Source organism: Dasypus novemcinctus, chromosome 18 (assembly GCF_030445035.2).
Source record: "Dasypus novemcinctus isolate mDasNov1 chromosome 18, mDasNov1.1.hap2, whole genome shotgun sequence".
In the NCBI taxonomy this organism is placed as follows: Eukaryota; Metazoa; Chordata; class Mammalia; order Cingulata; family Dasypodidae; genus Dasypus; species Dasypus novemcinctus.
In genome coordinates, this window is record NC_080690.1 from 64,427,252 (window position 1) to 64,453,384 (window position 26,133).

General features: G+C 38.8%; 1 protein-coding gene and 1 pseudogene across 6 annotated transcripts; both read left to right on the forward strand.

Moving 5' to 3' along the window:
* The first annotated feature begins 5,651 nt into the window (after positions 1–5,651).
* Positions 5,652–18,188, forward strand: LOC139436877 (zinc finger protein 226-like). 6 transcript variants are annotated; one of them, XM_071209299.1, is made up of 8 exons: positions 5,890–6,055; positions 6,224–6,306; positions 7,016–7,109; positions 7,726–7,776; positions 10,429–10,473; positions 12,629–12,755; positions 13,669–13,761; positions 15,982–18,188. In XM_071209299.1, exons 5-8 carry the CDS (start codon positions 10,459–10,461, stop codon positions 18,171–18,173), a joined length of 2,427 nt encoding a protein of 808 aa, XP_071065400.1. In that variant the 5' UTR covers positions 5,890–6,055; positions 6,224–6,306; positions 7,016–7,109; positions 7,726–7,776; positions 10,429–10,458; the 3' UTR covers positions 18,174–18,188. The 6 variants fall into 6 exon arrangements, with proteins under 6 accessions (XP_071065403.1, XP_071065401.1, XP_071065405.1 ...); XM_071209298.1 differs by having other exon boundaries at positions 5,908–6,055; positions 6,933–7,109; XM_071209300.1 differs by lacking the exon at positions 7,016–7,109 and having other exon boundaries at positions 5,656–6,055.
* Positions 18,189–21,818: 3,630 nt separating this feature from the next.
* LOC101436334 (N-acylneuraminate-9-phosphatase-like) lies at positions 21,819–22,795 on the forward strand (annotated as a pseudogene).
* Positions 22,796–26,133: the final 3,338 nt, after the last annotated feature.

Sequence of the window (26,133 nt, forward strand, 5' to 3'; positions counted from 1 at the left end):
GTTCTTGGTAACCATATGTTTGCTACCATAGAATATTTTAGTCAAACCAAGGAGTACAATAGTATTGACCAGTTGCTTATAACTACCCTAGAGAAGGTGGTGAAAGAAAGATGGGTTCATAGTCTTAAATACCAAGCTCAATCAAAATGACCTGAAGCCTTCTATATCTGTCCTAAAACACATCCTGTAGCTGCAAAGCTAAGATGTCTGAAAACCAAACCCAGAGTCTTATTCTGTGACTGTCTGAATTATAAATTGAATTCCCAACCTCATAAGAGTGTTTTCTGTTGAGGACATGGCTTTGGAAGGAGTGTTGGGATGGGACTATGGGCATACCCCAATGAAGCTGAAGCTGGGGGCATCAAACCCTTAATTTTACCAAGTCTTTTTTTGCCAATAGAAGCAGCCCTTCCACTCCTGCTTGAGGAAATTAAACCTCCCTTTTCTGAAGAATCCGTAATGACCTCTGAGATAGTTAGCTGACTGCAAGGCATAGCTGATTCTCCTCAGTACCTCCTCCTACCTGCTGTGTGCTTCTAGACCTATAACTAGAAACAAGACCCAGCAGTTCCCAAAGCTGAGACACAACTGTGATCAAGATGAGGTGAACTATACACCAAAAGAACTGCATGATATTTCCAACTTACACAGACAAATATGGGAGGATAACGTGGAGAAATGTATCTTAAGGGTATGAAATCATGTTGGAAGTAATATAAAATTAGATTGGTCTTGATTTATTGATATGGGTTCACTAAGCAGGGGTTCTGGATTCAGTGTTTTAGCTCAAGGATTTAGAAAGGGCTCTAATACTCCAGTTGGTTGCAATATGGATCCAAAAGTGGCCTACAGTAAATGAAGTTGAAGTGCCAGAGTTGCCTTGGTATATTGTAGACTAAGGTATCCCAAGGCTTAGCAAGATTAGATCTATTATTTTGGATTATCATGTTAGACCTGCTCACCCTTGCTGCAGGGTCAGAGGACATACTTTTCACTATGATTGTAAGAAATTAATTTGTGAGAGGAACCCCAACATCCTTCAAATTCTCAGTAGTGTTCTCTATGGGTCATAAGCTTTCTGAGAACTACTGTTGACCTGGGTTCCTAAATGCAATGGGAATAAAATGATACCAAGGTAGCAGGAGGCAAGTGGTAGCATGTAATTGCCAAAGACAAGATGGGCATATTTACCGTAATGGACAGCAGAGCCAATATAGAAATTAGAATAGTCTGATATATGGCATTCTTTAGTTGATCTTGGTGTCCCTAGAAAATAGACGTGAAATCTGTTAATTTCTTCTTTGATCCATGAAATGAAATAGTTCTATGTCAACTGAACAGAGTTTGACTTGAATTGCCAAAACAAAGAATCAGCCCATCAATCAATTCTCAGACTTGAGTCAGTTTACAGACCCAAAATCTCTTGAATGAAGGGAATCCAGATTCCCTTGAGGATGGACCATGCCATGCTGCCAAAATTTTGCACCATTAATCTTTCTCCCAGACCTTCCCCAAAGGGACCTACAGCCATTTTCCTCTGTGCAATGTGTAAAGAGAAGTAATTAAACTTTAAATTCTATTAGTCAGAACTTAATTACTTGGCCACTGTTTATATATGGGGATCTGGGGAGTGGAGTCTTCAGTGAGATAGACATGTGCTGGTTTGGCTAAACCTTGGCAGTTCTATTGCTAAAGGAAAAAGGAAACAATAGCATTGTTTTGTTTGTTTTAGCAAAATACAGCTGAAGATAATCTAAGGAATAGAAATTTCAGTGACCATACTCAACAAGGAATATAATCTTTTTAAAATTAGTTTGAAATAATCACTAAACAGTCTGCTACAACCTTTTTCATTTGAGCAAAACAAACCCTAGAGATGAAGACTCTGATTTCCACAGTTAGTTCCACAGTTAGCATATGATAATATTCAAATATCCAGATTTCACTGAAACATCACAAAGCATACAAAGAAACAGGATCAAAGACATCACAATCCAATGACATCACAAGAAAAGGAAATTATATGGATCAAAATCCCTTATAAATACAGATGCTAAACATCTCCAAAAATAAAAATAAAACAAATCCAACAGCATATTAAAGTGATTGTAGGGCAGCGGACTTGGCCCAATGGTTAGGGCGTCCGTCTACCACATGGGAGGTCCGCAGTTCAAACCCTGGGCCTCCTTGACCCGTGTGCAGCTGGCCCATGCACAGTGCTGATGTGCGTAAGGAATGCCAGGGGTGCCCCCCGTGGAGGGAAGCCCCACGCACAAGGACTGTACCCTGTAAGGAGAGCCACCCAGCGTGAAAGAAAGTGCAGCCTGCCCAGGAATGGTGCCGCACACACACACAGCCGACACAACAAGTTGACGCGACGAAAAGAAACACAGATTCCTGTGCCGCTGACAACAGAAGTGAACAAAGAAGATGCAGCAAATAGACACAGAGAACAGACAACTGGGGGGGGGGGGGAGAGAAATAAATAAATAAATCTTTAAAAACAAAATAAAGTGATTGTACACCTGGATCAGTGGCATTTGTTCTAGGCATACAAGGCTGGTTCAACATACAAAAGCAATCAATGTATTATTCCACATTAATTGACTGAAGAACAGAAACCTGCATGATCATTGCAATTAATGCAGAAAAGGCCTTTGACAAAATCCAATGCCTTTTCTGTTAAAAAAAAAAAAAAGGCACTCATAAAGCTAGGAATAGAAGATAACCTCCTCAACACGAGAAGGGGCATTTAGGGAAAACACAGCTAACATTATATTCAGTAGCAGATCCTCAAATTTATGTGGAATTTCATGACATCCAGAATAGCCAAAACAATTTTGAAAAACAACAAAGTAGAACAACGTAGAACTCTCATTTTCCAATTTCAGAACTTACTACAGAGTTACACCAAAGTTGAGACTCAGTGATACTGGCGTAAAAATAGACATATAGAACAAATGAACAGAATTAAGGATCCAGAAAAAAATAGCATTCATCTACAGCCATTTTATTTTTAAAAATTTCTTTTGTTTTTCATTTTTAAATTTTTAAAATATTTTAAAATTTTATATGTTTTATTTTGCTGTTTATTTATATTTACAGTCAATTGAGTTTTTTTATAAGGGTGCCAAGTACAAGCAATGGGGTGAAAGAATAGTTTCCTTAACAAATGGTACTGGGACAACTAGATTTCCTCATGCAAAAGAATGAATTTGGATCTCTTCCTACATCAAAAAAAAAAAAAAGGCTCAAAATGGATCAAGGAACTAAATAAAAGAACTAAAACTATACAACTTCTAGAGGAAAACATAAATATTTATGACTCTAGACTTGGCAATGGATTAATAGATATAACACCAAAAGTATAAAGTTTTTTGTATGTGTGGGTTTTTTTTCTTTATCTAAATTAAAAACTTGATTGCATCAGAAGACATTACCAAGAAAATGGAAAGATAACCCACATATTGGGAGAAAATATTTGTAAACCATATAAGTTTAATATCTAAAACTTAGCAACAAAAAGACAAACCACCCAATTAAAAAATGAACAAAGGACTTAATATTTCTCCAAAGAATATATACAAATGCCCAATGAACACATGAAAATATGCTCCCCATCATTAATCATTAGGGAAATGCAAATCAAAACCACAATGTGATACCAGTTCATACCCAGGAGGATGGCTATTATTAAACAAAATAGCAAATATTGGTGAGGAGGTAGAGAAACCCCTCACACACTGCTGGTGGGTGTGTATAATATTTTTGACTTATGAGTTTCAAAAGCACATAAATTAAGAAAAAATTTATTAATTTTGTTACCTCATAATTAAGGATTTCCATTCAATGAAAGGCATAATGGACAAATTTTGAAAACGTCAATTTAGGAAAGGATATTTGCAGTATTTAAACTGATAAGATTTAGAGTAATATTAAGTATTATGTAGTAATAATCAGATTATAAAATGCAAATGAGGAAGAAAGACTTAGCATTCATAACAGAAAGAAGGACAAAGGTATAAAAAGACATTTATATCCATGTTCACTAAGCATTTGAAAAAATGATTAAACTTACAGAAATCAGAGAAATTTAATCAAAACAATAAGATATACATTTAATAGACAGTAATTCTTAGGATAATGAATCATCCAAATGATGGTGAGGGGGGAGTTATTCAAGAAACCTTATGTATACCTCTTAGGTATGCAGTCTGGTGTAGCCATTCTGGAGGGCAATCTGGCTGATGTTAAACTTAAGTGCACTCATATACTATGAAGCAATTTCACTCTTGGGTGTGTATTTCAAAGAAATTGTCATGCAGAAGTATTAACAGACATGTATGAAGATTTTCATTTCATTGGTGTTGGCAATGGGAAGAGCAGTAAGTGAAATGTGGGTGCAGAAAATGGAGTTCCATGAAATATATTAGAGTGATGGATGAATATTAGTATATGGCTGCATGAGGAAAATAAAATCAGAATGAATTTTATGACACAGTATCATTTATATAAATTAAAAACATGTACATAACATCACATTCATTTTACACAAGAATAAACACACAAAGAAACCCATCAAACAAATTAGAGGTATTTGAGGGAGTGGAGGATGCAATGGGAAAAATAAAGTGGATTAATAAATTTTTAAATTTATGTTGTAATATTTTATCCTGATTTATCAAGGATGTCCGTTTACTTATACTGGAAAGAAATTCTGTGTCTGCTCTGTGTGACATGTTGTCTCAAGCCAGGCATACCATAGTTCTTGGAGGATGTTTTCCAGAAAGAGCTTAGAATACGAAAACATAAAAAAGACTCAAAAGTCCTTTCAATTATTGCTCCATTTACTTACAGTTTCCAATGTTGCAGAAAAATGACATGATTTTCATGAAATCAATGACATAAAAAAGGGGACAAGAGCACTTTTATAGAACTAAAGATATTTAATAGTCATAAACCAACAAATTAGATGTACGCATCTTTTTGGATCTGTATCCAAAAATTTTTTATTCTAAGTATCTTTAAAACAATTGGGAAATTATATTAGGAATTGGGTATTAGTTTTTAAGAAAGAAATATTTTTACTTTCTTAGATGGATAAATACATGTTATGATTAGGTTTTTTTAAAAAGTGGCCCTATCGGTAAAAGAGGCATACTAAATTTTTTTCATGTGAGATACCGTATCTGGTACTTGTTTTAAAATGTTCCAGACATTTCATTAATTTCCTGAGATGTATTTTTTTCTAGATTTTTCAGTGTCCCTATTTTAATATACACATTTAAGACTTAACATTTCCTTCTATGTGTGTGTTATATCTCCCTTTCCAATTATGTGTTTGTGTCTTTCTTTTTGTGGTTTGTCACTTTTTGCTCTACAAAATATGAAGCCAAATTATTAGTTTATGATAACTTGAAATTTTAATCATTATGTGTCCCTGTGTATGTCAAGGAATGCTTTTATCCTTAAAATCCACCTTGTCGAATATTAATATTACAATATTTAAAATTATAGAAATAATTTAAGGTCTAGGGTTATAGTGCCTTTCTCCAGAGGGGATTTTCTTTTGGTTCCGGGAAGTGAAACCAGCACGCAGGTAACGGCACTTCCGTCTCAGTGGGCGCGGTTTCTCTGTTTGCCTCTTGGACATCCGGGGAAGTGTAGTCCAAGAGGGCGGTACGGTGCTGTGTTTCCCCGGCTGGCCTTGTGTAACACGCAGTGCCGGGTTCCGTGAAGTCTCACATACTTCCGCTACAATAAGGCGCAGGTGTACACGTTTTCCTCGCAGACGTTCTGAGATGTTTAGGTCTACGAGCTCGTTGAAGCCGCAGGCACTTTCGTTCAAGGGGCATTCTGGGAAGTGTAGTGCAGGAGTTCTGGTGGGCACTTCCGGTGGGCCCAGGAGGACGAAGTAGCAGCCATCTTTTTGCTAGTGATGGTGATTCAGGTCCAGTCCGCGCCACCCTTTCGGACTTCCCGAAGCTGTGCTTCGGCCCATCATCTATCCAGCCTTTCTTTTGGAGAGAAAGAGGAAGAGCAGCTGACCGCGGAGGTTTGAGGGACGAGGGTGGCTGTTTGCGCTCCCCTGGGTGGCGATTGGGATGTTTCCGGGTTAGGGTGGACACCGGTGGTGCATCGCGGGTTTGAAGGTCTATGATCTCTCGGCGTTCCCTAGCAAGTTACTCAACCTCTCTGCCTTCGTTTGCTGTTCTCTAAAAAGGGAGACCCGTGGACCGCTGGTTAAGAACCCCTGCTCTAAAAGCAGTGCATGGAGCAGGAGGGCCACTGGCAGCAGGGCCCCACGTGAGTAGGACTTGACATTTTTCTGCAGAGATATTCACTTAATTTGGAGAACGTATGGGAGATGTTCTTGGGCATGGGTAATGGTAATTATTCTTTAGTTGCTGAATTCCATCAATAAACACATTTCAGCCATACAGGGGCTCTGTAAAGAGGGTAGGTAGTGCTCTTTTGACCTATAATTTTACGTATGAGGAGATCGAGACACAAGTCCGAGAAGTTACTGGACCATGGCCACCCACCCAGTTAGTAAGCGGTGGAGATGGAATTGGAACATCGGCAGTCTGAACCCAGATAATGCGTTCATAACCTCTTATGATATATTCCCCTTGAGCCCGAGGGAACTGGCTGGAATCAGGTCACCAAAGTAGGCTGGGACTTTGAAAGCAATGTTAATGTGTTAGGACAATTCCATGAGGGATTTGAAAAAATATATTCTCAACTGATTCATTTTATTTCAAGTAATATACTTATTATGAAAGCAACATAAAACCATTGTGGAGAATTCAGAAAACACAGAAATGTATAAACCAAAATATTAAACTATTCTTACCCTGAAGATGTAATGATAGCATTTGTTAAAATTTTAATGCATTTTTGTTTAGTTATTTTTGTATATTTTTGTTTAGTGACTGTTTACTTTGGGACTAGTGGAATGCTGCAATGCTACTCAAACTGTGTTTTACAAACCAATGGCTTTGACATCACCTAGGTATAATGCCGGTCCTTCAGTCCCACCCAAGACTTACTGATTTAGAATTTCTGGAGATATGACCTGGAAATCTACATTTTAACAAGATCCGGAGGTGATTTCTGTGCACATTAAAGTTTGAGAAGCTCAGGAAGGGATTTTGCCTAGAAACTCAGGCCAAGAAAACTGATCCAGCTGGTTGTCTCAGATAAAACTGAACTGGATATATCCAGTCCCTTCCTTGGCCACTGAATATTTTCCCACTGAATATCATGAACTGTCAGGTCTCCTTGCAAATTCCTGATATGAGCAAAAGTTACCTGGCAAGTGTATTGTCAAATGGCAGGAATTTTAACGTGTGAGGGAATATTTCTCCCAGGCTATGGGAAGTAGATTCATTGCCCTCTTTTTGTATTGAAGGATTATAGCCAGAAGTGGGAGGATCAAGTAGTAGTTGGCTGATATTCAGTGTTAGATTCTGTTCCATTGTCATTATTGTTATTACTCTTACTAATAACATGATTCTTTCCAGATTTCTTAACTTTTAATTATAACTTGGAACTTACAGAAAAGTTGCAAAAAATAGAATAAGGAATTTTCATATTCCCTTGACCAGGACTTACTAATTTTTTACATTTTGCCTATTTGCTCTGTTGATAACCATTAGCCAGATACCACCAGGAATATATGTGTAATCTAAGATGGGTTTTGTTTTTGTTTTTGTTTTTTAGCTTGCTGCAGCAAGGAAGCTCACACAGCACAGGGAATTATGGGATGTTTCGGTAAGAGGCAATTAGGAGAGGCTGGTTATTGGGTTTTGGCTTGTGTTAGCTTGGTTGGGGAAAGTTTTAGATAGTGGTGGTTTGTTCTGGTTTCTATGATGTCAAGCAGAAACAATTCATGACTGGATATAGTAATTTTTATCTAGGAGGTAGGAGAAACAAAGTTATACTGGAGTTGTCATTGGTAAGGAAACAGTTTCTGGTGTTTGCTGGGTGAGACAGTCAATTTGGTTATTTTTGTCATTGTAGAAAGTCTTTGTTATATAATGATGGAGTGGGCTTGCTTTTCCTTATTCTCCATGAGCACTGAGTGACCCTGTCTCATTCTGGTTGATCAGTTGAAAACACCAAGTTCTAACTGCTGTCACTATTAGCTGTCAGAGCTAGGATTTTTTCTTTCCCAACTTTATCATACCCATATCTTTTTTTTTTCTGAACCATTTGAGGGTAGGCTGGAGACATGGTACCCCTTTGTCCTTAAATACTTAAGTGTATGTATTCTCAGAACAAGAACATTCTTTTACATAATCACAGTACAGTGATCAAATAAAAGCAATTACATGGATAATATACTGTTGGTTTACTCCATAGTCCGTATTTTTGTTTATTCAACTTTTCCCAATAAAATCTTAATACAATTTTTCTTGCAGTCCAGTTATATGCTGTGCACTTAAATTTTCATGTTTCTTTAGTTCAGTTTAATTAGAATGACTCCTCAGCCTTTATTTTTCTTTTTTGCTTTGACATTTTTGAAAGCAAATTATTTTGTAGAATGTTTAACTTTTTTTTGGGTTATCTGATGTTTGTTCATGAATATATTCAGGTTATCAACAGGGATACCATACACATTTATAAGGCATCCTTTGCTGTGCTTCATATGAGGCTAATGATGTTGGTCTGTCCCAACATTGATGATTGAAACTTTGTTCTCTTAGTTAAGATGATGTCAGCCAGATATACCACCTATTCTTCCTTTCGTAATTGTTAAGTATCTTGTGGGGAAATACTTTGAGACTATGTGGTATCTTTTTCTCTATCAACCTTTCACTAGTTTTTAGCATTGTTTGCTGATTTCCTAGCTTCCATTCTACTTCTATTAGTTTGCATTCTAATGTTGGGGGAGCTTTCTTGTCTCACCCAATTACTGATTTATAAAAATACGAACTCAGTATTCTGCTTTGTTTATTCAACTTAGGTATATTGACTATAAAACTTTGTTTTTAATTGCAGAACCTTAGGTTTTATTGATTTTTCTTTACTTTATTCATGTGTGTCAAAAGGGGCCTTCCTGTTTAAAAAAAAAAGTAGCTTCATGCATTTTTATATCTTTTATAAAAAGTTGTTTGTGTCAATTGAAATTTTGTTGAGGTAGCAAATTGTTAGGGAAGGTAGCCCGCTGAATGTATACAGGGAAGGTGGCTTCTTCCAGCCAGGCCAGGGGGTGGCTACGTATGTTTGAAGGACACAGGCTGTGGAATTTGTGGCTTGGGAAAGCTGTATGTTTTCTTTGAGCTGTCCTCTCCAGTCTTTGTCAAAGGGAGAGTGACTATGGCCCAGCCCTGTAGTTCACCAGGCCTGCGTAGATCTCAGTCCATTTACCATCAGAGGGAAGGCCTTTCCTAGGAAATAGCCAGAACATACTTCTGGATCCTGAGCAGCTCTCACTTGTCTTTGCCTCCTTTACCTTGTGATATCACCATTCCCAATTGAAATCATGGCAGGTCCAGAAACTGATGCCCAGTTCCAGTTCACTGATATTAAAAAATACTCCAGCTCTTATACTCTTACAAGTAGCATCAATTGTGTACTGGTATATATGAAGGTATTGCTTTGATTGTCCTATACTTGAAGTTAAGATTTAAAGATGTTCCAGGTATGAAAACAACCTAAATCGATTCTAAACTGTGTGTACTTCATCCATTAAGTTCTCATGTCTGGAAAAGCTAATGTCAACTCATCATCTGATATTCAGTTTGTGCAATAAATCATGAACCTGGAAAAAAGTTATTAAAGACAGCAACCAGAGATTTTTCAGAAATTGTAAGAGATTTTCACACAACAGAGCAACAGCCTCTGAATGCTAGATATCTTACAATATTCTGGTAGAAATCACATTTTTAAATATAATTTCAAACTACAGAAAATCATTGTTCTCCTGCAGTTGCAAAGAAATAAGAAAGCCTCTCAATGTTCTAAGAGCTTCTACCTTGCAACTGTCCTTTTATTCTCTCCCCCTATGCTAATAATAGGATGAAGGCACAGAGATGTTAATCATTTGTTCAAGATGACAAAGCTAGTAAGTAGCCTTGTCAGGATTTTAGCCTACATATATTGATTCCAGAGGCTACTCAGAATTATATCATCTCAATACACACTATACCTAGAATAAGAGTTACTACCTTGGGAGTTAAAAGGTACACTGGTGATTAGGCACTGTGTGTGGTTAGGCAGGTTGTTCACAGAAACACTTCTGAAAGGGATTAAGGAGTATCTGGTGCTTATGCCATGCTCTGCTCAATCAAGCCAGTTGTAGCTGCAGGCACTGAGGAAGGGGCACCTTTGCTAATTCATAAGGAGTGGCCACATGGGTTAGCGACATACTTGACTAGTTTCCATTGACTTCTTTCTCCTTTTTCATTTCTGCCTTCCTAGGACCCGGTTCCCTAGAAGGAGGAAGAAAAAATGACGACATTCAAGGTGATGAGGGCTTGCCTTTCTTTCTGTTTAAGTGCTCTTTTGGTACTTAGAATTTGAACACAAGTTTTTCTCTTTCTTTCTTTTTTTTTTTTTTTAAAGATTGATTGATTGATTGATTTCTCTCCCCTCCCACCCCGGTTGTCTGTTCTCTGTGTCTATTTGTGCATCTTCTTTGTCTGCTTCTGTTGTCGTCAGCGGCACGGGAATCTGTGTTGTTTCTTTTCGTTTTGTCATCTAGTTGTGTCAGCTCTCCATATGGGTGGTGCCATTCCTGGACAGGCTGCACTTTCTTTTGCGCTGGGTGGCTCTCCTTACAGGGCGCACTCCTTGAGTGTGGTGCTCCCCTATGTGGGGGACACCCCTGCGTGGCAGCGCCCTCCTTGCACACATCAGCATTGCGCATGGGCAGCTCCACACTGGTCAAGGAGGCCTGGGGTTTGAACCGTGGACCTCTGTGTGGTAGACGGACTCCCTAACCACTGGGCCAAGTCCGCTGCCAAGTTTTTCTCTTTCAAGGAGGGTCAAAGAATTTAAGGATCTGTTGAGTTTGCCAGGTCCTCAGTTTAACTGATTTGGGTTTTAGTTTTATTTCATTTTTTTCCCACAGCTAAAAGTAGAAAATTATTAAAAATAAAGAACTTACACTTTACTACTTCCCACCTTATACATTTACTGCTTTTTTTCCTGTAATCTGAACATATATATTTGTATTCATAATATAGATGTGACTTTAAATTGTGCTTTTTTCACTTAATACTAAATAGCATTCACTTTTAATTGCTATATTATATTCCCAACAAGTATATGTACCAGTTTTCTAAATTATTCTTTCTTCACAAACATTTCGTTAGAAGTTGTCACACTAAAAGAGCTAGCTAGGTTCTCTCTCCCCCATGCCTGATTCATACCCTGTGTATTTCATTTACTGGTCTGTTTTTTTCCTTCATGATTTTTTGTTAGTTTTTAAAAAATTAATGTAATTGATGACTTTAGTTGAAAAAAGTCTAGTGGCACTGTAGAGGACCTGCCAGGGACTTGCAATCTGTCACTGCATTTACTCCTCAGAGCAGCCGTGTGATGAGGTTGAATTGAAAGGTTCTTTATATAGATAGGTTTGGCAGGGACAAGTGACACCAGAGATGTATGGAAAAAAAGGTTATGAGTGATAACAGTCCTAGAACAGGAGTGGTACATCTCACAGGGCCACACAGGGAAACATGGCAGGAGCGTGGCCTTAATCAAGCAGGCAGGGACCAAAAAGTGCCCAGTGGGGTTGGGGGCTATAGCAATTGATCGAGCATGCATGGGGATTGGAAGCTTGTATTTACATTTTCGGGCACACAAACTCAGGTAGCATGTGGGGAGGAGAGGGAGAAGCTGTTTATCTTGCATCAGCAGGTGTTAAGGGTAGTCACTGAGGGATCTGCCCACTGGGTCTAAGATGCTGAGGTACCATGACAATGCAAAGCCCCTTCCTTATGTTATTGCTAACCTTCGAGATGCCAAGCCTACATGACGGTATGAAAAAGCCCCTGTATTATTTGGATTCACTGTGGAGGTTCTTGGTGTCATCTTCATTTGAAACATAAAGAGAAGTGCTTGTTAAATATGAGAAACCTGCTCATGTTAACTCAGAAGATCAGGGGTCTGGAGTCATAGTATTATATTTGAGAGAAAGGAGGAAAGGTGAGTTTTTCATTCAGAGACCTGGTGTGCCCTTTTGGTTTCTTTCCACATATAGCACTACTCTTCATCCGATTCTTCCCCACATTGGGAAGGGAGGTGCTAGCAAACATTGGGATTAAAGTGCTAACCATTTCTGCTAAATGTTTCTGGGGCAACTGGCCATAAAAATTAAAAAGTAAAACATTGTCATTCTGAATGCAATAATTAGAGTTCTAGAGGGTTTACTTAAAGAATACTCACCAAGGGTACCAAGTAAATATACAAAGCTTTCTTTTTCATAGCAGCCTTTTTGGTGAGACTGAGGAAATTTAGTTTATGGTATTGGCAGAATAGAAAGAGAAATCTACAAATTTACTCCTGACCTGAAGAATCCAGAGAAACTTCCCACACATGTTCTCCACCTTCTCGTTGCTGTCCCTCTTCCAGTGGATATGGTTTATAAGACTGAGGTTGTATGTGTTTGTTGTAGGAAGCGGTAACATTCAAGGATGTGGCTGTGGCCTTCACTGAGGAGGAGCTGGGGCTGCTGGACTCTGCCCAGAGGAAGCTGTACCGAGATGTGATGGTGGAGAACTTCAGGAACGTGCTCTCAGTGGGTGAGGACAGCCTCCTTCTGGAGTGTCTTTGTGTCCTTGGGGTTTTAAGACTTTGGGGTTCTTTCAGTGGTTCTCTTGATTTTTGGGACTTGACTCTAATTCTTAGGAGATGAAGAGACAGAATATTTCTCTTCTTTCTCAATGGACAATTCATAATTTGTAAAAGAACTTTAAATGACAGTATACTGCTATACCTTGTCTGTTTTTTTACAGATTCCACTCCTGACCCATTAGTACATTATAAAACCAGTTTATTGAGTTCCACCAGCAGTTTTTAATGAGATAAAATAAGGAGAAAATATCAGTGCTCCTTGGGCAGAACAACACAGTGCAATAGAAACTCTGGCTACATTGTGTATGAGTGGGATGTGGTGCCAGTGGGACCATATACATACATACATAACATGTATATATATATATATATATATATATTTTTTTTTTTTTCCTTTCCCTCCCCTTTTGGAGGTACCAGAACTGGGGATTGAACCCAGGACCTTGCACGTAGGAAGCCAGCACTCAACCACTGAACCACATTGGCTTCCCCGCACTGACCCTTCTGCCCATTTGCTTGCATTTGTTTTTTGTTTTTAGGAGCACCAGAAACAGAATCCAGGACCTCCTATGTGGGAAGCAGGTGTTAAACTGCTCAAGCCACATCTGCTCCCCCAGTGGGACAATATTTTAATGAAAATAAACATTGCTTAGAAATAGGTCGTTCAGCCTTTGCTTTAGTAATACATATTTATGCATGGGTATGGGTCTTAAATGGCATTTCTTCAAATAGATTGTGATATAAAGAAATTTTGAAGAGCACTGCTTTTGGTGTCTTAGAGATTATCTAGTTAGAACCCAAATTTCCAGTAAATTTTACCTATAGTGCATTCATTTTAAACATGTCATTGCATATTCCCAGGACATCAACCTTTGAAACAAGATATATTGCATATAGAAAGAGAAGAGAAGCTTTGGATGATGAAGGCAGCAACTCAAACAGGGAGAAATTCAGGTAAGAACCAAGCAGTTGTGAGTTCTCATAGGTATTTGTCCATCTGTTCTGCTTCTCACCACCGCTTTTGCCATGATGTGGTCTAAAATGCCACATCTCTTTCCTGGATTATTCCAACAGCTTTCATACTAGTGGCCCTGCTTGTGTTCTTTCTATAGTCTGTTCTCCAAGTAGCAACCAAAGTGATCCTTTGGAAATGCAAATCAAATTACATTAGTCCTCTGCTCAAAATCATCTTAAAATGGTTTATTTTACTTATAGTAAAAACCTCTTGTCGTGCAGATGTAGCTCAGTAGTTGAGCATGTTTTCATATATACGAGGTTCCGGGTTCAATCCATGGTACCTCCTAAAAAATAAAAAGGTAAAACATTTAAAATGAGTTATAAAGTTCTGTACAGTCTGCTTTTCAACCCACTCTGCCTCCTGGAAGACATCTCCTATCCTTTCCCTCCTGTTTCTTAGACATGTCAAGGATGCTTCTGCCTCAGAGCCCTTTACTTGCTCTTCTCTGGGCCTGGAATATTATAATCCTCCTGGCCTCTCCTGTACTTCATTGAGGTCTCTGTTCAGTTTTTATATAATGAGAGATGTCTCCTCTGAGCACCCTATTTAAAATACCATTCTCCCTTTACCCTCTGCCTTATATTTTATACAAGCTTTGGTCATCACCTCACGTACGTTTGTTTGCTTGTGTATCACCTATCTTTCCTTACATGGAGTGTCATCTCCAGGTCTGGAGGAATTTGTTATTACAGTTTCCTCATTGCTTAAAATAGTTTTGGTATTTGGCAGGGCCTCTGAATATTTGTTGCATAAATGAGTGAGTTAGTTATTGGATAAGGAGATCTCACTCTCTTCCATGGTGATAGCTGATAATCGATGGACAAATCAGAGTGAATAAAGGATATTGCAAAATATTTTTTGTCCTCAGATGAATTCCTAACCTAATTCTAATTTCTTAGGTGCCATGGTATGTGTCTGTATTTGCCTGTCTGCACAAGTCCACCCACATCTCGGTGAACTTGTGGCATTTTAATTGTAACTAAACTGAATAACATGCTTTTCCTATGGCTTTCCTCAAGCCATTAGTAGTAGAGCATACTCAGGGAGGAAATTTTTTAATGAGGATTCTCATATTCACTTCTTTTATTTCCTAAGGTCTCTCTGAGAATAATCAGCTTGTGAGTTAGTCTTTCCCTTGAAAGATTTTTTGAGCCATGTTACATTTGTGTCTCCTGAATAAAAAATAGGTCTTATATCATTACCACATATTTTATGTGTGTGTAGATTTTTATGTATGATTTTATAAAGCATTTCATGTAATAACACCTTTATTTCCTGTAATGATAGATTCTATTCTATATCTTTTAAATATCACAAGCTAATAAATGTATTTCACTGCTCATAATGGGTTGCATTAATCTATTTGGAAAACAGTTTTGTTAAAGATCAGTATATCTACATCCAAAAATTTTCCACACCATTTTTCAGAGACTGCATTCTTCCCTATCTAAATTTTGATTGCTTAAAAACATAAAAATATATTAGAAAATAATATAAAAACCTCAGAAGGAACCACTGCATAGCTTTTCATGCTTTCCTTTCACTCCAAGTGATTCTTAGCACCTTTGATTTTCTTCATTAGCATTAATCTTGGTGTTACCTCTGCTTCTGGTATAGGGTTTCAGCTTCCCAGCAAAACTGCAATTTTCTAGTTCTTTTCCTATTTCAGATAACATGTCAAAGCTTTTTTGCTTCTATGACTTTGCTCAAACTTAAACTAAGATTTAGAATCACAGAGAAACCCAAAATCAAACTGGGATTTATCTGCATATTTATGCTGATCAGCTACTGACCTCTATATTTTAATTACAAATTGCTGAGCACTACAAAATGCTTGTCCTTATTTGTACTGTATTGTGGTAGGAAGGACATAAAAATTTAAAAATTGTTTATATGGTATGTCAGATGGCAGTAATTGTGTTTCTAAATGGATTTCCTAAATGCTTTTTGGTTGGGAGCTTAAAGGACCACCTTTTGGTTTTTATCAGTGTGCAAACTAGAGAACTCCATATATGATAAAAAATAAAAGTAAGGAAAAAAAGATAAACTGAACCATTCTGGAATTCATTCATGGTTCACACTGCCCTGTGAAATCTTGAAATCTGAACAGATCTTTCACTTGTCCACCCACATATCTGGATTCTTTGTCCTTTTAGGAGAGAAGAATCGAATGGAACTGGAAACTGTTCAAGATAGAGGATTGCATGAAGAACTTTCTTACTCGCAAATATGGCAACAAATTGCAAGTGACTTAACCAGATATGAAGACTCCATGATAAATAATTCTCAGCTCCACAAACAAGGTCATTGCTCCTGTGAGGTTAAGGCAGGACTCTCTATTCAAATTTCTGAAGATGAGAACTATATACTACATCATAAAGAGGATAGTCCCAATGATTCTGAAAATCCAAAGTCCCCGACTTCGAGAGCTCAGGATTCTTGGATGAAAACTTACATGACTGAGTCACAGACTCATCAGAGCAGATATCAACAAATTTCCATGACAAGTAAACTGTGTCAGTGTAAACAGGGTGTTGTTGACAGCCTCACTTGGATTTCACATCACCACTATGATCATAGAGTACACAGAAGTAAAAAATCTTCTAGCCACAATAAACATGGAAAGGACAGCATGAAGATTTCAACATTTCATCAGCATAGTATGATTCAGACAGGACAGAAATCTTACCAGTGTAATGAGTGTAAAAAAAGTTTCAGTGATTTCTCCAGCTTTGATCTTCATCAGCGATTACATTCAGGAGAGAAGTCTCATACATGTAGCAAGTGTGGAAAAAGCTTCTGTCATAGCTCAGCTCTTTGTATTCATCAGAGAATTCACCTGGGAGAGAAATGCTCTAAGTGTGATGAGTGTGATAAGGAGTTCAGTCAGAGCTCACATCTGCAAACTCATCAAAAAGTCCACAATGGGGAGAAACCATACAAATGTGATAAATGTGGGAAAGCCTTCAGTCGTAAATCAGCACTTAATGTTCATTGTAAGGTCCACACAGGAGAGAAACCTTATAATTGTGTGGAGTGTGGAAGGGCTTTCAGTCAGGCTTCTCATCTTCAGGACCATCAGAGGGTACACACTGGGGAAAAACCATTCAAGTGTGATGCATGTGGTAAGAGCTTCAGTCGGAATTCACACCTTCAATCCCATCAGAGAGTCCATACTGGGGAAAAACCATACAAATGTGAGGAGTGTGGAAAGGGCTTCATTTGTAGTTCAAATCTTTACATTCATCAGAGAGTCCACACAGGTGAAAAACCCTATAAATGTGAGGAATGTGGTAAAGGTTTCAGTCGACCTTCAAGTCTTCAGGCCCATCAGGGAGTCCATACTGGAGAGAAATCATACATATGTAATGTATGTGGTAAAGGCTTTACTCTGAGTTCAAATCTTCAAGCGCATCAGAGAGTCCACACTGGAGAAAAACCATACAAGTGTGAGAAATGTGGGAAGAGCTTCAGGAGAAATTCTCATTATCAAGTTCACCTGGTAGTCCACACAGGAGCAAAACCATACAAATGTGAGGTGTGTGGGAAGGGTTTTAGTCAAAGTTCATATCTTCAGATCCATCAGAAGGCCCACAATGTAGAGAAACCTTTTAAGTGTGAGGAGTGTGGACAAGGATTCAATCAGAATTCTCGACTTCAAATTCACCAGCTGATCCATACTGGTGAGAAACCATACAAATGTGAAGAGTGTGGAAAGGGCTTTAGTCGTAGAGCAGATCTCAAAATTCATTGTAGAATCCACACAGGAGAGAAACCCTATAATTGTGAGGAATGTGGGAAGGTCTTCAGGCAGGCCTCGAATCTTTTGGCCCATCAGAGAGTCCACAGTGGAGAAAAACCTTTCAAATGTGAAGAGTGTGGAAAGAGTTTTGGTCGTAGTTCTCACCTTCAGGCCCATCAAAGAGTACACACTGGAGAAAAGCCATACAAATGTGAAGAGTGTGGAAAGGGCTTCAAGTGGAGCTTGAATCTTGACATGCATCAGAGAGTCCATACAGGAGAAAAGCCATACAAGTGTGGGGAGTGTGGCAAGTGCTTCAGTCAGGCCTCAAGTCTTCAACTACATCAGAGTATCCACACTGGGGAAAAACCATACAAATGTGATATGTGTGGCAAAGTCTTTAGTCGGTCTTCACAATTGCACTCTCATCAGAGAGTTCACACAGGAGAAAAACCTTATAAATGTGAGATATGTGGTAAGAACTTCAGTTGGAGATCAAATCTTACAATTCATCACAGAATCCACACTGGTGATAAGTCCTATAAAAGTGATAGGAGTGGTAAGGACATCAGAGAGTCCACACAGGGAAAAAGTGATATAAAATGATTTTTTTAAAAGAAACTCGTGTGATGTGAATTCTTCCCATTATTAGGTCTCCTAAGAGAAAATCGTTTGTTTCTGTAAAGTCAGTTTCATCCATAGGTCAACATATCCCAGTAGTCAAGGGCTTAAGTAGATGGGAAGCTTACTGAAGTCCCACTTGATTTGGATACGTGGACAAGGTCCGGATCTGGTGAACATACTAAGTCTGGCTTGAATCAACATTAGAGTTGTGGCCTGTCTCCCAAATGATGACTTGCTATTTTCCATTTCCAGTCTGCCTTGAAGAGGAGACCAGGTCCCAGAATGAAATAACATAAACCATCCTAGCCTAGCCCAGAGTAACCATATTTTATGGTGTCTCTGCATTGGGGAAATGGAAATAACGAAAATATGGGGTGATTACTGGACACTAGAGCTGAATATATAATGGATGTTTTGCTCAGGTCCATATGGTGGTCTGAATGGATCCCTGAACCTATCCTATTGTTATTTCCTAAATTCCACAAAGCATAGATATACTTAACTCCAGAATTCCCACACTGGCTTCCTGACCCATGGAATGTGGGTTATTGGTAAGAATGGACAAGTGAAAATCACTTATTTTGTACCAAAATAGTAAATCAAAGACAACAATCCTGGAGGGGTTGCAGAGATTAGTGCCACTTGGATCCTGAAGGTTGCATGGTCATGATTTTGGTCACATCCCCATTTACTCATTTGACCTGTGCAGAAGACATTAACCTTGGAGATTGTAAACTTAATTTGGAGTTGACTTCAGTTACAGCTTCAGATGTGGTTTCATTGCTGGAGCAAATCTGTTCATTTGCTGGTACCTGATACACAGATTGAATTAATAAGTGCTTTTTTCTTTTTACCTACTAGTAAAGACCATCCAAAGCAGTTTAGTTTCACCAATAAGGATATTAATACATATTTTTTTTATGGTCCCAGTTCAAAGCTATATCAACTGTCCTATATTTCATGATTTAGCCCAGCTATTGGCACTGGCCAAATCTGGCTGCCACCTGTTTTTTGTTTTTTTTTTTAAATGAAGTTTTAATGAAATAGAGCCAGAATCATTCTTTACTATTATCTATGGCTGATTTCATGCTATAGTGACCAAATTGAGTAGCTGTGACAGAGACTGTCTGCAAACCCAGAAATAATTAACTGCCTAGCTCTTTCCAGAAATAATAATCTGACCCTTGATCTATTCTTTAGGAATCTTAATTGCCCCTGCATTCCCAGGATATCACATTGGCCTAATACATTGTTGAAATAATGCTGATGGTACTTTCTAATCAGGAATAAGTGATTACAACTAAACACAGTTGCACATATGCATGAGAGAGGAAAGGTACTAGACAAAAAAATTCAGGGGATGGCCATCATTAAAATTCTAGAGGTCCAGTGGTCAGGGGCATATCACAGTAACCAAGGTAAAGAGCAGATACCTACATCTGGTCCTCCCAATTCATTAGGAAAGAGAGACAATGTCTAGTGGCCTTTGTGGTTTGAAGGGAGCATGTACTTAATTGGGGCATGCTACTCAAAAGCATTAGCTAAATAACCTCAAGTTTACCATTTGGGTGGGACATAGAGCAAGAGATTTTTTTTTTTTTTAATTTTTTATTGATTTTGTAAAAATATTACATTAAAAAAAAAATTATATGAGGTCCCATTCAACCCCACCACTCCCCCCCCAGCAACACTCACTCCCTTCATCATGACACATCCATTGCATTTGGTAAGTACATCTCTGGGCATCTCTGCACCTCATGGTCAATGGTCCGCATCATGGCCCATACTCTCCCACATTCTATCCAGTGGTCCCTGGGAGAATTTACAATGTCCGGCGATTGCCCCTGAAGCAGCATCTAGGGCAACTCCAAGTCCCAAAGGCACCTCCACATCTCATCGCTTCCTGCCATTCCCCATATCCATCAGCCACCATGTCCACTTTTCCCATTCCAATGCCACCTTTTCTCTGTGGGCCTTGGATTGGTTGTGTCTGTTGCACCTCTATGTCAGGAGGAGGCTCAGATTCCACATAGATACTGGATGCAATCCTCCTGCTTTCAATTGTAGGCACTCTAGGCTCCATGGTGTGGTGGTAGTCCTTCAACTCCATCTTAGCTGAGTGAGGTGAGTCCAATAAATCAGATTGTAGGAGCTGGAGTCTGTTGACACTCAGGGCCTGGCTATCCTATTGTCAGTCCAGAGATTCAAATCCCCTAAATATATCTTAAACCCCAACACCAACTACAATTCCAGTAAAGTAGGATGAAAGTCTTATGAAAAGAGATCCCATCTGAGTCCAGTTCCATCACGTAGAAACACCAGCTCCAAAGAAGGGCCATCTGACGTGGCAGTGAACCCCGTCTGCCATGACCATAGAACCCATGGGTCTCTTTAGCCCTCAAAGGAACCAACACCTGGGGATTGCATCCACTCTATCTGTCTCCCAGACTCTGTAGAGCAAGAGATTTTGCAGCCAGGCCAGACTGCTGTGCCAAACCCTCTGCTGCTTGCTCTATATGGCACAGCATACTTCGGAGTAGATGAAGTGTCTGTGACAGGGATGCTACATAGAGTCTTTGGTAGGCCCCAATGGGTGAATCACAAGAGATCTTTAGGAATCTGAAGCAAAGTTACACCATTCTCTACAGATGACATTATTTCTTTTGAGAAACAGTTTCTAGTTTTACTGGGCTCTAGTTAAAACTAAATACCTGGCTATGTGCCAGGAAGTTACCATGCACTCAGGTCATAACTTTGGTCATAACAGCAGAACTTCATTAACAAGTGGAAGTGATATCTGTGAGATTGGGCTCAAACACAAGTCACAAGTAAGTTGCATGGGCAAGTTGCTCAGATTCCCAGAGTTCCAACTCCTGCTGCAGTAACTCCTGTCTCTCAACCCATACCTGTGAACCCCTGGGGAGTTCACTGTGATTAGTTGACCAGGGAGGAAATTTTTTGACCCAGTTTACAGATAGTTTTGTATGATATGCTAACATCACCCAAAATTGAACAACTGAAGCACTACAGCATCATGCTGTGGTGGTCCTGAAGGACCAATGGTGAGAGGAAATCTCATTTGTTTGAATTCTGAGTCTCAGTTCTTTTGCCTAGAATTAACAATGCCAGAGATTTGATAGTTGGTGTGGGTGGTTAGGGGTTTCAAAGTGGTATGACGAGAAATTGGTGACAAGGCAGTTAGGCATTGAGATGTATGAATGGACCACTCAGAATGGGCAGAGTATGAAATTATTTGTGACTCCTGTGAATGGTCAGTAATGTGCAACCTCATCCAAGGAGGATCATAATAATCAGGTGATCAAGATGTGAATGGCCTTCAGGCTCCTTCCCAAGCCAACCTGTCCTTTTCCAATGGACTCATGAACAAAGTGGTCATGATGGAAGAGAAGGAGCTTATAAATGCGTTCAGCATCATGGAATTCCATTCAGTAAGTCCTATCTAGCTGCAGTCCTCTCTGCATGACTAATCTGCCAAAAGCAGAGGCCAGGGATAGGCACCATTCCCCAGAGAATACCAGCCAGACAACTGGTACAAATTTTTTTTCTTAAATTTTTATTTTGAAATAATTTCAAACTTAAAAGACAGTTGCAAACATAATGCAAAACCGGGATGGGGCTGAGCAGGTTGCAAGCCATTTTCTTTGACCTGGGCAACATGCTCATCAACACAACTGGGGAAAGTCGGGAGGGCACGTTGGAGATATCCTAGGAAATGGACAAGAACTTTCTCACAGAAGAATGCAATGCTCATAGATGTGGCCTATTCAAAGTGACATTCCAGTTTTCCTAAATCATTCTGAAGGGAGCATGGAGGAAGGAGAAAACTACTAGCCATTGCCCTGGGCATGGAGAGAAGGTGATAAAGCTTTTACAATCAAAATACTTTACAAAGAAGAGGCTGAAATCATCTGTGATAAAGGTCATGTTAAACTCAGCAATGAATGCTTTGATCCCTCCAAGACATGCATTACTGACCTAAGGACTTAGCATTGGGGAGAAGTGATCCAGGAAACAAAGGATGATGCAGCCAATAGGAATTTGGCTGAAGAATGTTATTTCCTGTGGAAATCTACACACTTAGCAGCAAATGACACTAGCAGAAGATGTCAATGCCATGTGCACTGAACTTCGAAAGGCGGCCCTCGTACTTCTGTTAACGAATGGAGACAGATAGACCCAGAGGAAGAAGACTGAGACTTGTACCTGTCAGTCAGCCCTATGTTGATGCTATTGTAGGTGGAGAGCAGAAAAAGGAGAAACCTGCACCTTCCTTATTTTATTACTGCTGTGGTCTCAGTGTTCAGCCTTGCGACTGTGTAATGGTAGGTGACAGTCTAGAAACTGATCCACAAGGAGGCCTCAATGCAGGGCTGAGAGCAACAGTCTGGATAAATGAAAACAGGATAGTGCCACAGAAGTCATTCCCCATGCCCCACTATTTAGTTTCTTCTGTGTTAGAGTTACCTTCTATCTTACAAAGTATAGACTGCAAAATCAGTATGTCAGCCTAAAGTACCTAAAAGAATTTTGGTACTTCAAATTACAGGATTTGAAATTAGAAAAGTTAGGTTATTCCATATACTGTGGCCCAATTCTGAGAATAATTTTACTTTGTAAAATTGTGATTTGATGGCCATTATTGTGGGGGTCCTCCAAACCCTGCTTTTAAGTTTTGACAACCAACCATTGACTGGTATTTATGTCTGAAAATCCAGACTGCATTAATATAAGTTACTCTTATTAATGTAGTTCAGAAAACTTGAAATATTCTTTGTTTCTCTATGACTTGAGATTTTTAAAATTTAGCATCTTGGCTCCATGAAGATACCAAGTAGGATAGCTTACAGAGGGATGCACAAGTGTAGGCTTTAGTATTCTGTCTTAAAAATAGTTTGTTTTTTTAAATGGATATTCTAAAATACATTTAATAGAGAGTTATCAGAGCAATTGGATCAGTTAATAGGAAGTAAGTCCAAAGGTACATGCAAGTCAATATATTTCATCATTAAATTATTCTGTATATTTTTATAAACCATATTTTTGCCTACTTTGAATGTATTCTTCCATATTGACTCTATTTTTCTGCATGTCCTTTTCATTGTGTGTCTTTTTTTTTTTTCATGGTGAGTACATGACAAATATTATAGATTCCTCTAGTAAAATAAGCTGTTAAAATTAACAACTTATTAATTTTGGAAAACTTAACAGCTTTTCCATGACATTTTGACATCTTTACAGGATAAGCCTCCTGGTAATCTTAACCTCTTAGGGAAGAATTTTACTTTCTTTTCCCAGTTACAGAGTGGGGTTGAAGGAGACTAAACTGTCTTGCTGGCATAAGTACAAGCCACATGACACCAGAAGTCATTTTCCTTCTGTGGGTCCCTAAGAACAGATTTGCCTCAGTACAGCCTAACTGTGCAGCCTCCCAGGCTGTCCTCTGATGAGTGAAGATTTTCACCCATATGATGAAATCTAATAGAAAACTATGAACCATTTCCTGGGTGCCATTTTAATACTTGAGTAGTCTTCTTAGAGTTTCCATTTGAATTAAATCTCATGTTTTTCACATTTTCAGAAATACATCAGTGTTTTACAAATTGCTATATCCAATTCAGGGTTCACTTTGAGCGCAATAATAATGGCTCCATAGCAGGGCATCTTGCAACCAGGAAGTGTTCCTTTCTCTCCAGGCCATTAGGGTAGGCAGTCTCCTGATTCATCAGTGAAGCTTGGAGTAAAGTGGTTAATCAAGGAAAAAAACACTACATAATTTTGGTGTGGGTTTTTTTTTTTTTTTTTGGTAGATTTTTAAAAATATTTGCATAAGAAACCACCAGTATAAGATATTTAACTGTGTGTTGGAATATGTAATAGCTACTACTCCTTCAAGAAAGATACTCAGAGAATGACATTCTAGATTATCCCAATCTGTGAACCGATTTCTTTAGCCAGTCATTTTCTGTCTACTACCCAGACAGGCTTCTCTGACATTATGTGAATGCCTGTTAGGTTTACTTCTCACTCTTGATTTTTTAAAATGTGATTGTGTGCTTACTTATGCCAGGGTACTGTTGTTGTGAAGCTGAACATTTGCACAGGGTACAGGTGCACCCACATGACTTTGATTGTATTTTAGTTATTTAAAAAGTGTCCAGGGGAGTGGATGTGACTCAAGCAATTGGGAGCCCACCTCCCACATGGGAGGTCCCAGCATTTGGTTTTTGGAGCCTCCTGAGGAAGACAAGCAGACAGATGAGGGAGCCCTCTGGGGGCGGGGAGAATAATTTTTTTTTAAGTGTCATTTGGAGGGTTTTGACCAAAAAAAAAATTATGTGCACAGTTTCTCTAATAGATTGATGTTTGATGCTAAGGGATTGACTTTTTAGCAATCCCACAGGATGGGCGTAAGAGACTTCACATTCATTATAATAAGCAGTAAAGTCTTAGATGGACTTAGATCTTGACGGCAAATCTCAACAAAATAGCTCTGGGATATTATGTGAGCAGTTCTTTAGCAAAAGTGACCTAGGGGGAAAAATGAAATAATTGAATTGCCTTGTCATCACAGTTTATATTCTATACAATGCGGTAATACAATTTTACATTCCATTTGTATCCTTTCTTAAGGAAAAGTTTTATGGTTTTCTACCTTCTGAGTGGGATATTACAGAATATAATGGTTTTATTAACATTTATTTTAGAATATTTAAAATTGAAAAAATAATATAGCGATTAAAAAAATACAGAACCCTTACAGAGAATTCCAACATACCCCCCATACAGATACCCAGGTCCACCAATTTAAAAAATTTTGCCACATTTGCTGTAGCATTCTATCAATCTATGTCTGTCTATCTTCTATCATCTATCTTCTGTCTGTGTATGTATTAATTTTCTAAACATTTGAGAGTAGGTTATATCCATCATGCTTCTTTTTTTTTTTTTTAAAGATTTATTTATTTATTTATTTCCCCTTCCCCACCCACCCCGGTTGTCTGTTCTCTGTGTCTATTTGCTGTGTCTTCTTCTTTGTCTGCTTCTGTTGTCAGTGGCACGGGAATCTGTGTTTCTTTTTGTTGCATCATCTTGTGTGTCAGCTCCCCGTGTGTGCAGCACCATTCCTGGGCAGGCTGCACTTTCTTTTGTGCAGGGCGGCTCTCCTTACGGGGTGCACTCCTTGTGCATGGGACTCCCCTACATGGGGACACCCCTGTGTGGCAGGGCATTCCTTGCGCACATCAGCACTGCGCATGGGCCAGCTTCACACAGGTCAAGGAGGCCCGGGGTTTGAACCGCGGACCTCCCATGTGGTAGACGGACGCCCTAACCACTGGCCAAGTCCGCTTCCCCATCATGCTTCTTTAACACATACTTCTTCCATATACATTTCCTAAGAACAAGAATATTCAATTGTATAACCATCTTAAATACAGTTATAACTTCAAGACATTTAACATTGATATGAAGCTTTTGGCCTATATCCAATTTTTTTTTTTATGTCTCAATAATGTCCTTTTGGGCATTTTCTTCTCCATGATTATTAGATCCAGTACAGGATCATGTATTACATTTAAGTATCATTGTTTCTTTGGTTGCTCTTTTTAAAAAAAAATCATGGAAACATCTACGCAACATAAACTTTCCCATCTGAACCACCCTAAAGCATACCATTCAGTGGGATTAATCATATTCATAGTTCATGCTATCTTTGCCACTACCCATCACAAAACTTCCCCATCTTCCCAAACAGAAACCTTACACTCATTGTGCATCAACTCTCCATTTTCCCTTCCCTTCCCTCTGTCCCTTGTAACCTATACTCCACTTTCTGTCTCAAAGCATTTGCATACGTTTAGCTATTTCATATAAGTGAAATCATATAATATCTGTCCCTTCAAGTCTGGCTTATTTCAGTCAG